Here is a 13,641-nt window from a genome sequence, read left to right as displayed (position 1 = left end):
TGAGAATTTGAGTGTGAAGCGAGTTGGGATTTTTAAAAAAAAAAAAAAAATCTAGTGCCAGTATCGGATATGGTGGTTTTTGGTTACATTTACGTAACGTTTACATTTATTTATTTATCAAACGCTTTTCTACAGAGCGACGTACATCTCGTAGAAAATACAATGTGTTCATTACATTAGCAGGAAGAGACTCTTTGATACAGTCGTGTGATTCTTAAGTGCGGAGTCAGTTTCTTTCCGCCATATGAAGCAACGTTCATCACACAAGTAGCTGCATAAAACTTTATCAGAATATCCACGATTCCTGATCGCATTCCTAGTCATTTTTTTTAAGAAGTATAAACATTTACGTTAGATTACAGGAGTAGCTGCGTAACTCCTTACACTCGTGCGTGGGACCACCAAGCGGGCAGATGTGGAAGAGCATAGCAGTTTGGTTGGGGTGTAGCGGATGCTCAAGTCCTGTAGATATTATCTGGGAGCAGTTCTATTGATGCATTTGTAGGTCATAACCAGGGTCTTAGACAACAAAATTAGCTTCGTTCTCTTTGAGTAACCGCAGTTCTGATGAGCCGTGAAAGTGCCGTTTACCTTCATCTGACTGAAAATCGGGCTTTATTGTGAGTTGTGTGAATTGTCGACGCAGTCCTTCAGCCACCTGCTCCCCGTGTCCCTGCTGCAGACCCCATGCATGGGCCCAGGAGGCTCGAGGTGGTGGATATCCAGTCTCGCCAAATAACCGTGCGCTGGGAGCCCTTCGGCTACAACGTGACGCGGTGCCACAGCTACAACCTGACGGTGCAGTACCGGTACCACTCAGACGGTGAGGAGCAGACACGGGAGGAGGTGTGCTACGACGTTCCTGGAGCCGGCCCGCAGCACGTCATCCGCGGCCTCCCGCCTTACACCAATGTCAGCGTCCGGCTGGTGCTGCGCAATCCAGAGGGGGTCCAGGAGAGCGAGGAGGTGGACGCGCTGACCGATGAGGATGGTAGGCTCTCGTGGCACGTGCAGTGGTGCCTTCAGAAATGTGTCCCTTTGCGTGAACTGTCTCGCCGTAGAACGTTCTTCTTGAAATCTATGGAACTCAACTACGTGAACATCTCCATCATAAGGTCACTCTTGCCCCGGTATCGCAGTTCCGTTCCACCCCAAATGACCTACACAGCTTAGTTTGTACAGCTGGATATTTATGGAAGAATTTCAAGTTAAGCACCTTAGTCAGGATTATAACAGCAGGCCGCCTCCTGGAATTCGTACCAGAAATTGTTTGGTTACAAGGTCATGTGTTCATCCACTGTGGTACCACACTTATTATTTAGAAGTTTTTCTGTGTTTTCTGAAATAGAACATGTGCATTTTAACATTTTAACTTTTGGGATCGTGGTCTCCACAATCAGAGTCCCCAGGTGGCCGTGCCTCAGCCAACGCCAGCTTTGACCGCCCTTGCTCAAATGACGCTGTCATGGACTTCAAACGAGAGTTCAGCTTCCGAATGAAAACCCTTTGGCTCCGAGTGTGTGTCCATTCATGTATTTGGCCAGTAACTGCTCTCTCAAATCTGAAAGAGGCACGATGAGCTGCATGGGATTTTTCTGAGCCCTTTTACTGACCTGCCTCCGTGAGTCACCTTGGACGAAGGTGTCTGCTGAACAAACGAGCGAAAAACAAGCAAGCGGAGAGACGGAGGCTTCGAAAAAGAATGCTGAAGCATTCAAATGCAGAGTTCTGCAAGGGTGGCACAGGGGGCCTGATTTCTTATGCAAAGAGGAGAAGGTAGTGGAGATGCGTTGGTTCAGATGCTCTGCCAAATCCACAGCAAACAGCGTAAGAATATGCAAACACTGACATGGAAAATTAAATAGTGGGAACAAATACTGTAGTCTCTTGCAAATGAAAACGTTTCCTTGGATCGTATTCTTTAGAGCAGCGCTAAGTGGGCAGGTTACAGAGCAACTAAATAAGGTAAATTGCAAAAATACCACATTTACATCTTAGGAGCAGTCACGCTGGTTTCCCTTCACCCACACATATTGTACAATCAATTAAACCACGAGTTGCATAAAAATGGCATTGAAACCACAAATAATTTCCTGAAAGAAGTGATTTCTGATCTGTCCTTTCTCCTGATTCTAGTCCCAGGTGCTGTCCCTCTGGAGTCCATTCAGGGAAGCACCTATGAGGAGAAGATCGCTCTGAGGTGGAGAGAACCAGCACAGACCTACGGCATAATTACACTCTATGAGGTCAGTTGTGGTGGCAGATGCCCATACAACACAGGAATGAGAGCTTCTGTGTAAATCTGGCTCCTTTGCCCTTCCAGAAATTATTGTTCTTCCTACTTCTAGTCTACTTCTTACAAAGCTGCTTCCTACTGACTTTTGTACTCTGTACTTGGTGCCTGCGATATATGTACATTTACATTTATTTGCATTTATTTGCATTTATTTATTTAGCAGATGCTTTTTTCCAAAGTGACTTCCAATGAACTCCATGTAGTGTTATGAGCCCACACACCTTATTCACTGCTGTGATTTACTCTGCTAGATACACTACTTACACTGGGTCACTTATCCATACATCAGTGGAACACACACACACTCTCTCTGTCACTCACACACAGATGGATGTCAGATGGATAACCTGGCTCAGGGCTCCAGAAAATAAGTGTGACCTGTTAAATAGTTTATTAGATTTTTGCGCATAAAGTGGAAACACAATTATTTCTAAGCACCGCGCGCTGTAATTGTCGTCATCGTCTTTTGCCGCAGCTTCTCAAACGTGTGGCCTAGTATATCCACATAACGCATGGGGAGACCGTAAGGAAGCGAGGCAGTGACGGGCGTCGTAGGGGAACCCAAACGAAGGAGAGGTTTACTGTAGCGCCGTCCGCAGCTCCTTCTTATTCAGTTACTTGTTGAGTCACCCAGGTGAGGTCTGTGGCTAAGGGACAGGGACAGCTGGTAGTGTAGTGCTTAGAGGTCCTGTCTTTGGCACCAAAGGTTCTTGGTTCAAATCCCCCCTCTAGCTGTTCTACCATTGAACAAAGTACTTACGCTGAAATTACTCAACTGTTTAAGTGGGTCGATAACTGTAAGTAGTTCTAAATTGCTTCGGAGCGAAGTGTCAGATAAATGTGGATGGTGTGGCTTTTAACGACGAGAACAAACACGACCGAAACTTCTCATTTCGAAATCCGACGCACCATCATTTCATCAGTGTAGATATTACAGTGATTTTGTTCAGTTTTTTAATTACCACTCACACATATAGCACATACAGCATATACCACAATACATATAGCAGCAGAAAAACTGCCTTCCCATCTTTCTACAGAACGATTCTATAAGTTTTGGTATTTTGACTCTGTGCGTCATTTTTGCGCCGATGACAAAGCGGCTCTTTACTGTATTTGATGGGCTCGTCAAAGCCGAAAATGCAGGTCAGGCTGCAGTGGATTCAGAACCCCATACTGTCAAAGAATTATTGTATCACACTCTGATTCATTGAAAATTTAGCCAATTAAGCTGTCATGGAGTTTCATTGTAAAATTACATTCTGCCATCTTATATCCCTTTAACTTTGTTTGGGAATCCTGTTAAGCTGTCGAGCAAAGAATGGCTGAATCAAAGATTTTATGCCTCATTAAACTGTTACACATTCTTCATGCAACTGTTTTTTTTTATCCTAGTGTAATAATTTCACGTTTGGTTATGAACTTCCCTCTAAAATGTATAAGTTCCTAGCCATAGCTGTTTTTATGGCTTGATTTTTTTTTTTTGTGGCTTGGGTTAATGCTTCATGTTATAACTTCTGACAGCTGCTGTCATGTGTTCTCCGTTTGCAGTTACATTTATTTATTTAGCAGACGCTTTTCTCCAAAGCGACTTCCAATGAACTCTATGTATTGTTATCAGCCCACACACCTTATTCACTGTGGTGATTTACACTGCTAGATACACTACTTACATTGGGTCACTCATCCATACATCAGTGGAACACACACACTCTCTCTCTCTGTCACTCACACACTATGGGGGAACCTGAACAGCATGTCCTTGGACTGTGGGAGGAAACCAGAGCACCCAGTGAAAACCCACATAGACATGGGGAGAACATGCAAACGCCACACAGACTGAGCGGGGATCAAACCTATGTCCTTTCAGACCACCCAGGTGCTGTGAGACAGCAGCGCTACCCGCTGCACCACTGTGCCACCTGTATTTAGTAACTCAAAAAAATTTGTCATGTTCTCAGCCATATTTGTCACCAACAAAAAAGGTATGAGAACCATTACACTGTTAGTACTATATGTTGCTGAGACTCACCTTAACAGCATAGCACATATCTCCACCGATCTGGCCACTAAATCTGCTCCATACATTCCTCCCTTTCTTCCCGCTGGTCCCATCCTTCCCCTTCTGTGATGTGACTGCGGCAGATTAGAAATGGGAATAAAAAAGGGTCATGTAATATCCGTTTCATTGGATCCTCTCTGTCTCCTAGACCTTTTGCAATGATGAGAACACGGTAAACCGTACAGGGCAGTAGATTCTAACCACCTTGCCTCAGTCACCCCCTTCCTAAAATGTTATGATATTGTGTTTGAAATCATATACATTCTTTGCTCTGAAGAAGAAGAAGGTGAAAGGGGCTTTCACACCCAATGGTTGCACACAGGGCCTCATGCAAAGCCTTCTTTATTCTTTAATTGGAATGAAATAATAAGAGAGGCTTTCCATTACGAGCAGAATGATTTATTCAAATTAAGCTCCTTAGCAAGCGGATAAAGTTACATTATGGCGGAAAAACACACCTTTCTGCACCAGTGCTTTTCCTTTCAGAATGCTCTACCTCTAATCTTGCACTCTAGTGAGATGGGGGAGGGAAGAAGAAAAGTTTAGCAGAAGAAGTTAACTGTTCACATATGACAGCATGGCAGCAAATGACTTACAGGCATTAGAAGAATCAGCATTAAATCTTCCGCTGCAGAACTGAAAAGCTGTGATTACTGGGTAGCCAGATCTGTACGTCCCAATCGGATCTGCACCAGCTTTGAATTCTACGCCTGAAACTCCTTAACATCTCCAACCTCTTTTCATTCAGCACCCATTTCCCTGCGATCTTTCGCCCTGCAGATCTCCTACAAGGCCGTCAGTTCTTTTGACCCGGAGTTTGACCTGTCCAACCAGAGTGGTAAGGTGTTCAAGCACAGCAATGAGACCACTCATGTGTTCGTGGGCCTCTATCCTGGGTCCACGTACTCCTTCACCATTAGAGCAAGCACGGTCAAAGGTTTTGGCCCCCCTGCCATCACCCAGTTCACCACCAAGATCTCAGGTGAGGGTCAGCAGTCTGCAGAAGTGCAGAACATCTGATTTTGATTCAGTGAATGTTTTCTAAAGACTCCTTACTTTGCAAATTTGCAGAGGATTGCCTCTTTAAATCACTAATTTTAATTAAAATGTTGATCGCTTTACACAGTTTACATTTTGAAGCTCCATGTGCTTAAAATAATTTATGTGTTCTTGCGAGATCCATCTGGACTTCAATCCCAATTGTACATAACAGCGGATGTTCAGGTTTTGGCCGAACTTGGCATTCAGACCGCAAACGTTTCATCACCAGTCGAGGTCACATCATCAGATATTGGGGCATCATCATACTGATGATGTGACCTCGACTGGTGGTGAAATGTTTGCGGTCTGAATGCCAAGCTCGGCGAACACCTGAACATCCGGATCAACAACCCGAGCTACGAACACCATCAATCTTCTCTACCATTTCTAGTACATAACAGCAACAGTCCCGTTAAAAGGTAATAGCTGTGTTACTGTTTATAGTGAATAATGAAAATGAGGGTGAATGTATATGATCTGCAAAAAGCCAGAGTCTCTGTAGCTATATCTCCGGCCTCTAGATGTGTGGCTCTAGAGAATGAGGAGTGATGTCTTGCCTTCTTCAGCTCCCTCGATGCCAGGCTACGACCAGGAGACTCCACTCAATCAGACAGACAGCACAGTGACCGTCCTGCTAAAGCCAGCACAGAGTCGTGGGGCACCAGTCAGGTAGGGGTTTCCATAGCCACCAGCATCGTCTTTGACAGCACTCCAGCCTGTGAGGTTTTCAGCCCCCCTTCACCATGCTCTTACCAGGCGGTATGGGATACGGTACGGTACAGTATTAAGAACCCCAGACCCTCCTGCTATAGCTGTACCTGTATTCAGTAGTGGTAGAGGTGTGCAGTTCTCTTTCATCAGTACAGTAGTCCCCCCTTGTCTGCGGGAGATGTGTTCCAAGACCCCCAGCGGATGCCTGAAACCGCAGACAGTACCAAACCCTACATATACTGTTTTCTTGAATACATACAGACCTATGATAAAGTTTAATTTATAAATTAGGCACAATAAGTATTGATTTTGTTAATTAAGTTTTTTTATTTAAAAAAAAAAAAAAGAAAGAAAGGGATTACTTGAACAGAAGCAGCGCGATACCGCGACAGTTGATCTGTTAACCGAGATGCTACTCAGTGACTAACGGGCGGGTAACGAATAGAGTATGGATACGCTGGACAAAGGGATGGTTCACGTCTCAGGCGGGACGGCGCAAGATTTCATCGCACTCCTCAGAACGGCGTGCAATTTAAAACTTAAGAATTGTTTATTTCTGCAATTTTCCATTTAATATTTTCAGACCGCGGGTGACCGCAGGTAACTGAAACCACGGAAAGCGAACCCGCGGATAAAGGGGGACCGCTGTAGTCAAGTTACAGTTAGGTATTTTTCTATTTTTGCATTTGATCACGAAGAAAGGGAATTTGGCTCGAGGAATGGAAAGGAACAAAGCTCCTCGTCTCACCGTCCTTTTCAGTTCTTGCTGGCATACGCTGCAGAATCCATTGTGGAGAAAGCAATTCACTGTTGAATGTCTCTGATTGAGTCCACTGTTCCTTCTGTAAAAGCGGCACACGTTGCGCTGCAGGAGTAAATAGATCACCTCCCCCAACAGATTTTATCGGTGTTTGACTTTCCCATTCTAAGACACGATGCGCGTTCGATAGGAGGCAGATGGACATCGGGCACGTGAGTTGTGCTTTAACTGCAGAAGGCGGACACACGACTGCCGGGTAATAATAACAGAGTTCACATTGTAAATTCAGAGCTCTGCTGCTGGAGGTCTCTTTGTTCTTCTGTCTTGAAGTGGTCAGAGCACTGCATTAAAATGACAGTTAAATGATCACAGGGCTACCAGCTTCTTAATCATTTATGGAGCTTCTTCCGCTCTAAGGGGACCAGCAAAGAAGTAAGTAGTCATTAAGTCTATTAATGCTTCGGTGGAAACCGAACGGTTTTTGGCGATGGCCGAGCCGCGACGCCTAACACAACGATAATAGATTGAGGTGGAAAGTGAGTCCATCGAAGGTGTCCGCTGTGACTGGTTGTAGAGCTGGCTGACAAGCCGAGGCCGAATACACACCAACCCTTGTCTGTTTGTCTCGACAAATGCCGTGTGACTGTGGCCCCCACTATTTCTTGCTTTCTGCTTTCCAAATGATGTAAAAAAAAATCACTGTTTTTCATACAATCGCTGTAGTGGATACATGACAAACCATGAAAAACAAGGTGAAGTGGCAACAATATTGTACAAGATCCAGAAAGTCATGCAAGGAGAAGAAAATTCCAAAATCCTATAGGGATACAAGTGCAGCCATGAAGATACTAATATTGCATAACACAGTTAACAAAGTTACGAAACGTATATGAAGGTATTTTTCACAAGCTTATGTCGTTCCGCTAATTGTCGGATCAAATTCTTCCTCTCCGTGAATGCGACAACAGCCTGGTTCTTCTCTTCAGGAGGACACACAGACACAGTCTATGAGATCAGTTAGGCTTTACTGTGCATGCAATGTGCGTCGGTGTATTAGTGCGAATGTGCACGCTTGACATTGTATCATACTATATGATATGTGTGCCAGGGTATTATGTCTCCCCCGAGTGCCACTGTGAATACTGAAGTCACCCATCAACAGGACTTTATCACAGGCGACAGCTAAATTGACTAGAGCGACACTAAATTCTGAAAGGAATAAGGCCCAGGATAAATTAGTAATATGATTAGTCGATAAATTAGTACTATAATTATGCAACGTTTGAATTTCAGATTTTATATTTAAAAAAGTTTAAGAAGATGTGAAATTGTCTCGATTTTCAAAACTGCTTTTGTCACAGCGCACATTATAGGAGTTGCTGCCTACAGAACTGTATGCCCATAGTGTCTGCGAGGAAATACAAGGGTGATTGTGAAAGATGGTGTCCTGCAAATATCAGGAGATCAGCATAAAAGTGGGATGTGAAAGTGGGTTTAAGGCTGAGACCATTTTTGAATGCTAATAGGGATTCAGTAGTTCTGAGGGAGAGATGGATGGAGAGATGGAGAGCCAAAACCCAGAACTATGTCATTTTGTACCTCTTATGAGAGGGACCACCAAACAGCCAGAGATGAAGGAGCATACAGCTCCTGCTGGATGTAGGGACTGATCGGTTCTTGTAGTTGTTGCAGTTCAGATCTTTTGACCGTGTTCTAAGTAATACCCATCGTGTAGAACACAGTATTAGCTGTAACCTGGACACACTCTGGATACACTCTGGTACGCACAGCCTGATAACAGAGTATTACAGTAGTTCATCGTGCTCAAATCAAAAGCGTAAACCAGTTTCTCAACATCTTGTCTATGTAAAAATCATCATAGTTTAGCTATATTTCTCAGCTGATGGAAGCACAACCAAGTCGGTGGAGCAACACGAGACACAGATGACAGGTTTATATCCGATAAAACACCCAAATCGCTTGAAATTCAATGTGTGCATGGTGAAGACTGATGTGATCGGGTCAGGGGTTGCAACGGCACCACCGCCACCCACCAGAAGTCCATGTTTCACTAGCATTGAGAGGTAAAAAAAATGATGCTTCCAGTGACTGATCCCATGACTGACGGTGTCAAATGCTGCAGACGAGCCAAGGAGAATGAAGACTGAGGAAAGGAAGGCAGCTCTCTAGCTGACTGCAGAGCTTGAACCACGAAGCTACCACTAAAGTTGCTGCTACGCATCAGCTGCCACAATAAGAAGCTGAGTGATGTAGAACAGTTGAGAACCAAACTACTTCCTAATTAAAAATCACAAAGGTTCAGAACACGTGTGCTCGACGCGCTTTAAATCAGTGCTGTGGAGTCGGAGTTGTGGAGTCAGATTCGGAGTTGAGAGGTGTTATTGGGTTACTGGAGTCAGAGTCGGTAATAATGTACCGACTCCGACTAAACGTACCATATATGATGGCGTATACCTCGATCCGGTGTACAAGTCGACACCCGAAAATTTGAGGTGTAATATAGTAAGTTGGATAAGTCGACCCCCAAAATAATGTACAAGTTTTGGGCAGTGCTGTGAAGTCGGAAACAGTTATTGCGTTATAAAAACATACTTATTCCGACTAAACGTACCGTATATGCTGGTGTATAAGTCGATCTGGCATGTGAGTCGACCCCCAAAAATTATAGATGTAATATAGGTTCAGGCCTATATTTGCTGGATAAGTCGACCCCCCCGAATTAATGTGCAACAGCAGTGCTGTGGAGTTGGAGTCGGAAGCAGTTATTGGGTTACTGGAGTCAGAGCTTGAATCAAAGGTTTTGTGTAACAACTGTAACTGACTTTAAATGTCACGACTCTGCCAGGTTTCTACGTAATTGAACAAAACCACAAAGTTTAGTAAACGGTGTACAAAAACTGATGTTTAGGTGGAATTGACGCGTGCCTCATTGTAGGCGCAGTAAAAACACAAGGTAAACTGACCCTTACCGGATAGTAGAGGAGTTGCAGCATCACCTGCAACACAATGACCAGGTGGCACAACTGAGCATTATTTGTGTGCAGTCAAGGGTTGAGAAGCAAAACAATTCTTAATTAATATTACAATCAAATGGACCTTGTTGTGATTTTAAGCACACAGGTGGTCCCCGATTTACGATGGGGTTACGTTCCGCGAAACCCGTCCTAAATCGGAAATGCTTTTAATACACTTAACCTACCGAAAATCATAGTCTATCATACGTTTGATGGCCATCAAGGACTTGATGCCTTCTTTCTGGGCAATTATCTTGACTTTCTCCTCTAGAGTAATGGCCCTCCTCTTCTTCTTGATGAACACAGATGAGCGTTTCTGTGACATTATGGATGCACAAAACACAACATAGATACGGGGGGAGAGGATCTGTATAGTGACCGCGTGGCAGACTGGGAGCTGCCCAGCATCACAAGAGAGTATCGTACCGCCTATCGCTTGCCCAGGAAAAAAATCAAAATTCAAAGTACGGTTTCCACTGAGTGTCTATCGACAGCTCACCATCGTAAAATCGAAAGTTGAACCATTGTAAATTGGGGACCACCTGTATTTATACGAATCTGAGGGGCGTGATGTGAAAATGGCTAGTAAATAGGTTAGTATGACTAGCACAGTGGTTAAGTTGGTGGCACAGCTAGTAATGCTGCTGTCTCACAGCACCTGGTGGTGCGAGAGGATATGGGTTTGATCCCCACTCAGTCTGTGTGGAGTTTGTGGGTTTCCCCCCAGGTGCTCTGGTTTCCTCCCACAGTCCAAAGACATGCTGTTTGAGTTCCCCCATAGTGTGTGAGTGACAGAAAGAGTGTGTGTTCCACTGATGTATGGATGAGTGACCCGGTATAAGTAGTGTATCTAGCAGTGTAAGTCACCATGGTAAATAAGGTGTGTGGGCTGGTAACATTACATAGAGTTCATTGGAAGTTGCTTTGGAGAAAAGTGTCTGCTAAATAAATACTTGTAAATCAAGAACAGACACACCCTCTTCTTACCCCTGCGCCACCTTTTCCATCTACGGTGAGGAGTGCCATGGAACACAAACAGGCATGGGTGACGGCGCGGGTGATGAGTCGGGTACCCTCTCCGTCGCGTCTCACAGCATCACCTGTTGTGATAGACTGTAGTTCTGCGGGCATAATAAGGCCAACAGTGTTCTTCTCCCAGCATGTTACATCACATGATGAAATCTCCGGCTCACGGAGTGAAAAGAACCTGCTCTTTGAGAGCGCGCGTATTGGGGAATGTGAATACCTGTGCTCACCTCTCCCAAGCTGGATATCGTACTTTTATGTACTTTCTCTAAGACTCATTAGAAAGAAAAAGGAGTAAATTCCAAGCAAACGTATATTTGTAGGTAGGGTGTACTGTACCTACTGTGTGTAAATGGCTGTGTCATGCCTCTCTCGTGTGTTCCCTCCATCATCCACTAGACGTAGACATCGGTGTCTTTGGTGTAAATATAATGTGATACAAGAGTGTAAAATCCTGCATCGCTTTGATTTGCTGTGATTTTGAAGAGTTTTCATTCACACACAGTAAAATGGTCAGATCTTCAGTATTTACCACATTTGCACACGAGCAGTCAGGATACAGGCTGTCATTTTCAGCAGGCTAATTGCAGTCTTAATAATAATTAACGCACAGGTATGAATCAGCGTCCTTTAATTACCATGCAAGGTTATCTTTTATTTGCAGTTGGGAGGCTTAATCTCTGTATTGTAGATTAAAAAGGGGATTTAGCTTTTAAGGTATTAGCTTCGGTTTAACCCACTTCAGGCTATTTAAAATAGCAGCTGTGTAATCAAATTATTAATTTTAACGAGAAAATATTTAAAGCCAGATGCAACAAATTAAATTTATTCATTTAGCAGATGTTTTTGTCCAAAGCAACTTACAGCTCAGAGTAAATTACTCACTCAGTCACTCACTGCTTGGCACAGTGGCGGGGGGTCTGGAGACGATCCTGGGACCAGGGGCCGCGAGGTTAGGAAGGGTAAACCCCAAAGGGGACCATCGCAAGGCAGCCACACACACATTCGCACACTGCAGGCAATGCTGTCGCCAAGCCATCTGGAACAAATCTCTTCGGACTGCGAGGGCTCGCAAATGTGGGCACAACATGCAAACCCAACGCTGACTAGAATGGGATGGAACCTACAGCCAGGCCGCTCTGTCCGGTCCCTGTGAGCCGTCAGGGTGGAATATTATTAAACTGGCCTTTAATTAATGTTTTAATGATTGTTTTAGAAAATGTTGGTATAGCCATTCCCCGACATACGTCTGAGTTCCGTTCTGACCGACCGCTCGGATCTCGAAACGGACGTATGTTATCATGCCGCGTAGAAGTCGTATACCTGTTACCTGTACAACATTATTTTATCCTGCGCAATTTCTATCACGATCATCTCATTTTTTATTAACCAGCTTTATTAATTGACACTTTATTTGATTCTCTATTTTTTTAACCTTTTATTTAGGATTCTTTAGTTCATATTTCCTCATTTTTATTTTTACATTATGCAAGTTCTATCGGGATTATCTCATTTTTGTTTAACCAGTTTTATGAATTGACATTGTTTTAAGTCACTCTATTGTTTATTTAAAAAAAAGATTCCTTGGTTTATGTTTTACCTTTTTATCTTAGTCTTTTTATGATGTCACCAAACACAGCACAGTGGTATATTTATCATTCTTTAGCTTCTATTTTATCATTTTTAAAAACCGAATGGAAACCGAGAGAGATGCTGTGCTGTAGACAACGTGTGGATATCGTCTGACGGTCACTGTCGTACGTACACAGCCGTTAGCACTGGCGGACAAATGACCAAGCGTAATTTTTTAAATTTACATATATTTTTTCTTTATTTTTTAAAATTTCTACAGTTTTTTTTTCGGTTGTAGGTACGGATGGTTGTAAGTCGCATAGGTCGTAAGTAGGGGAGAGGCTGTACGTTCGATTTAAAAACCAGAGCAAACGGTGCTGTGTAAATGTATGCAGTTACCACTTAACTTGGCTCATTCTGAGCAGTTTGTCACTTGCGTGACGGTATATAATTTCAGACGGGCTTCTCCCGCCACAATATTCGCCGAGCGTCTTTTTAAGAACACTTCTCCACGATTGACCGTAAACATTTTCAGCAGACTAACTATTCCAAAACAACACATGAATAAATAAATGGCTGCAAGTCTGTGACGGCGAGAATGAAGGGTGGAAGGAACAGGCAGCCGGAGAAGAAGCTGGAAAGCAGAACAGGGGGTGAGATGGAGAAACAATTCCGATGGAATGCGGTGCTTTTTGAAGCCATTGCTCTCTCCTTCAGCCCATCTGTGACAGCATGACAGCTAAGGAAAGTAGCAGGGCGCTCTTTGGTATCGTAAAGGAAGGTTCCGGAAAGTGTCAGCATGCATGGTTTCTGGTAAGTGTGTGTGACTTGTCATGCACAACTGTGTCAGGGAATAACAAAGTGCTGGAAGGTTTCGGAATTCCAATGCCTTTGCAGACTGAATAGAATTTTTTTTTTTTTTTACTTTCCTCCCCAGCTTGTATTTCCCTCTCTGTGTGAGATAAAATTGGTCCCTTTGTACCGGGTTCGTGTGCAGTGCACAGGACACAAGCATTCCAGTCGATGTTGTCTTGTTTCATTGGCCAGAAGTGAATTTAACTCCCGGCAAAAAAAAAAAAGGAAAAAAAAAAGCAGCGTGCAATCTGAAACGGAGCCGAACACGGCCTCCGTAGCGCGA

General features: G+C 43.8%; 1 protein-coding gene across 5 annotated transcripts in view; it reads left to right on the top strand.

Annotated features, from left to right (window-relative positions):
- Nucleotides 1-13,641, top strand: part of LOC108927609 (receptor-type tyrosine-protein phosphatase mu-like) — a 194,993-nt gene that overhangs the window by 93,633 nt on the left and 87,719 nt on the right. For all 5 annotated transcript variants that reach the window (XM_029246317.1, XM_029246315.1, XM_029246316.1 and 2 more), the window contains exons 8-11: nt 683-991; nt 2,137-2,246; nt 5,139-5,340; nt 5,966-6,068. In XM_029246317.1, coding sequence (XP_029102150.1) covers nt 683-991; nt 2,137-2,246; nt 5,139-5,340; nt 5,966-6,068 — 724 coding nt within the window. The remainder of the gene's footprint in view (nt 1-682; nt 992-2,136; nt 2,247-5,138; nt 5,341-5,965; nt 6,069-13,641) is intronic.

The sequence above is a fragment of the Scleropages formosus genome, chromosome 19, assembly GCF_900964775.1.
Source record: "Scleropages formosus chromosome 19, fSclFor1.1, whole genome shotgun sequence".
NCBI lineage: Eukaryota > Metazoa > Chordata > Actinopteri > Osteoglossiformes > Osteoglossidae > Scleropages > Scleropages formosus.
Note: the sequence above shows the minus strand (reverse complement) of the source record. Positions and strands in the feature narration are given on the sequence as shown.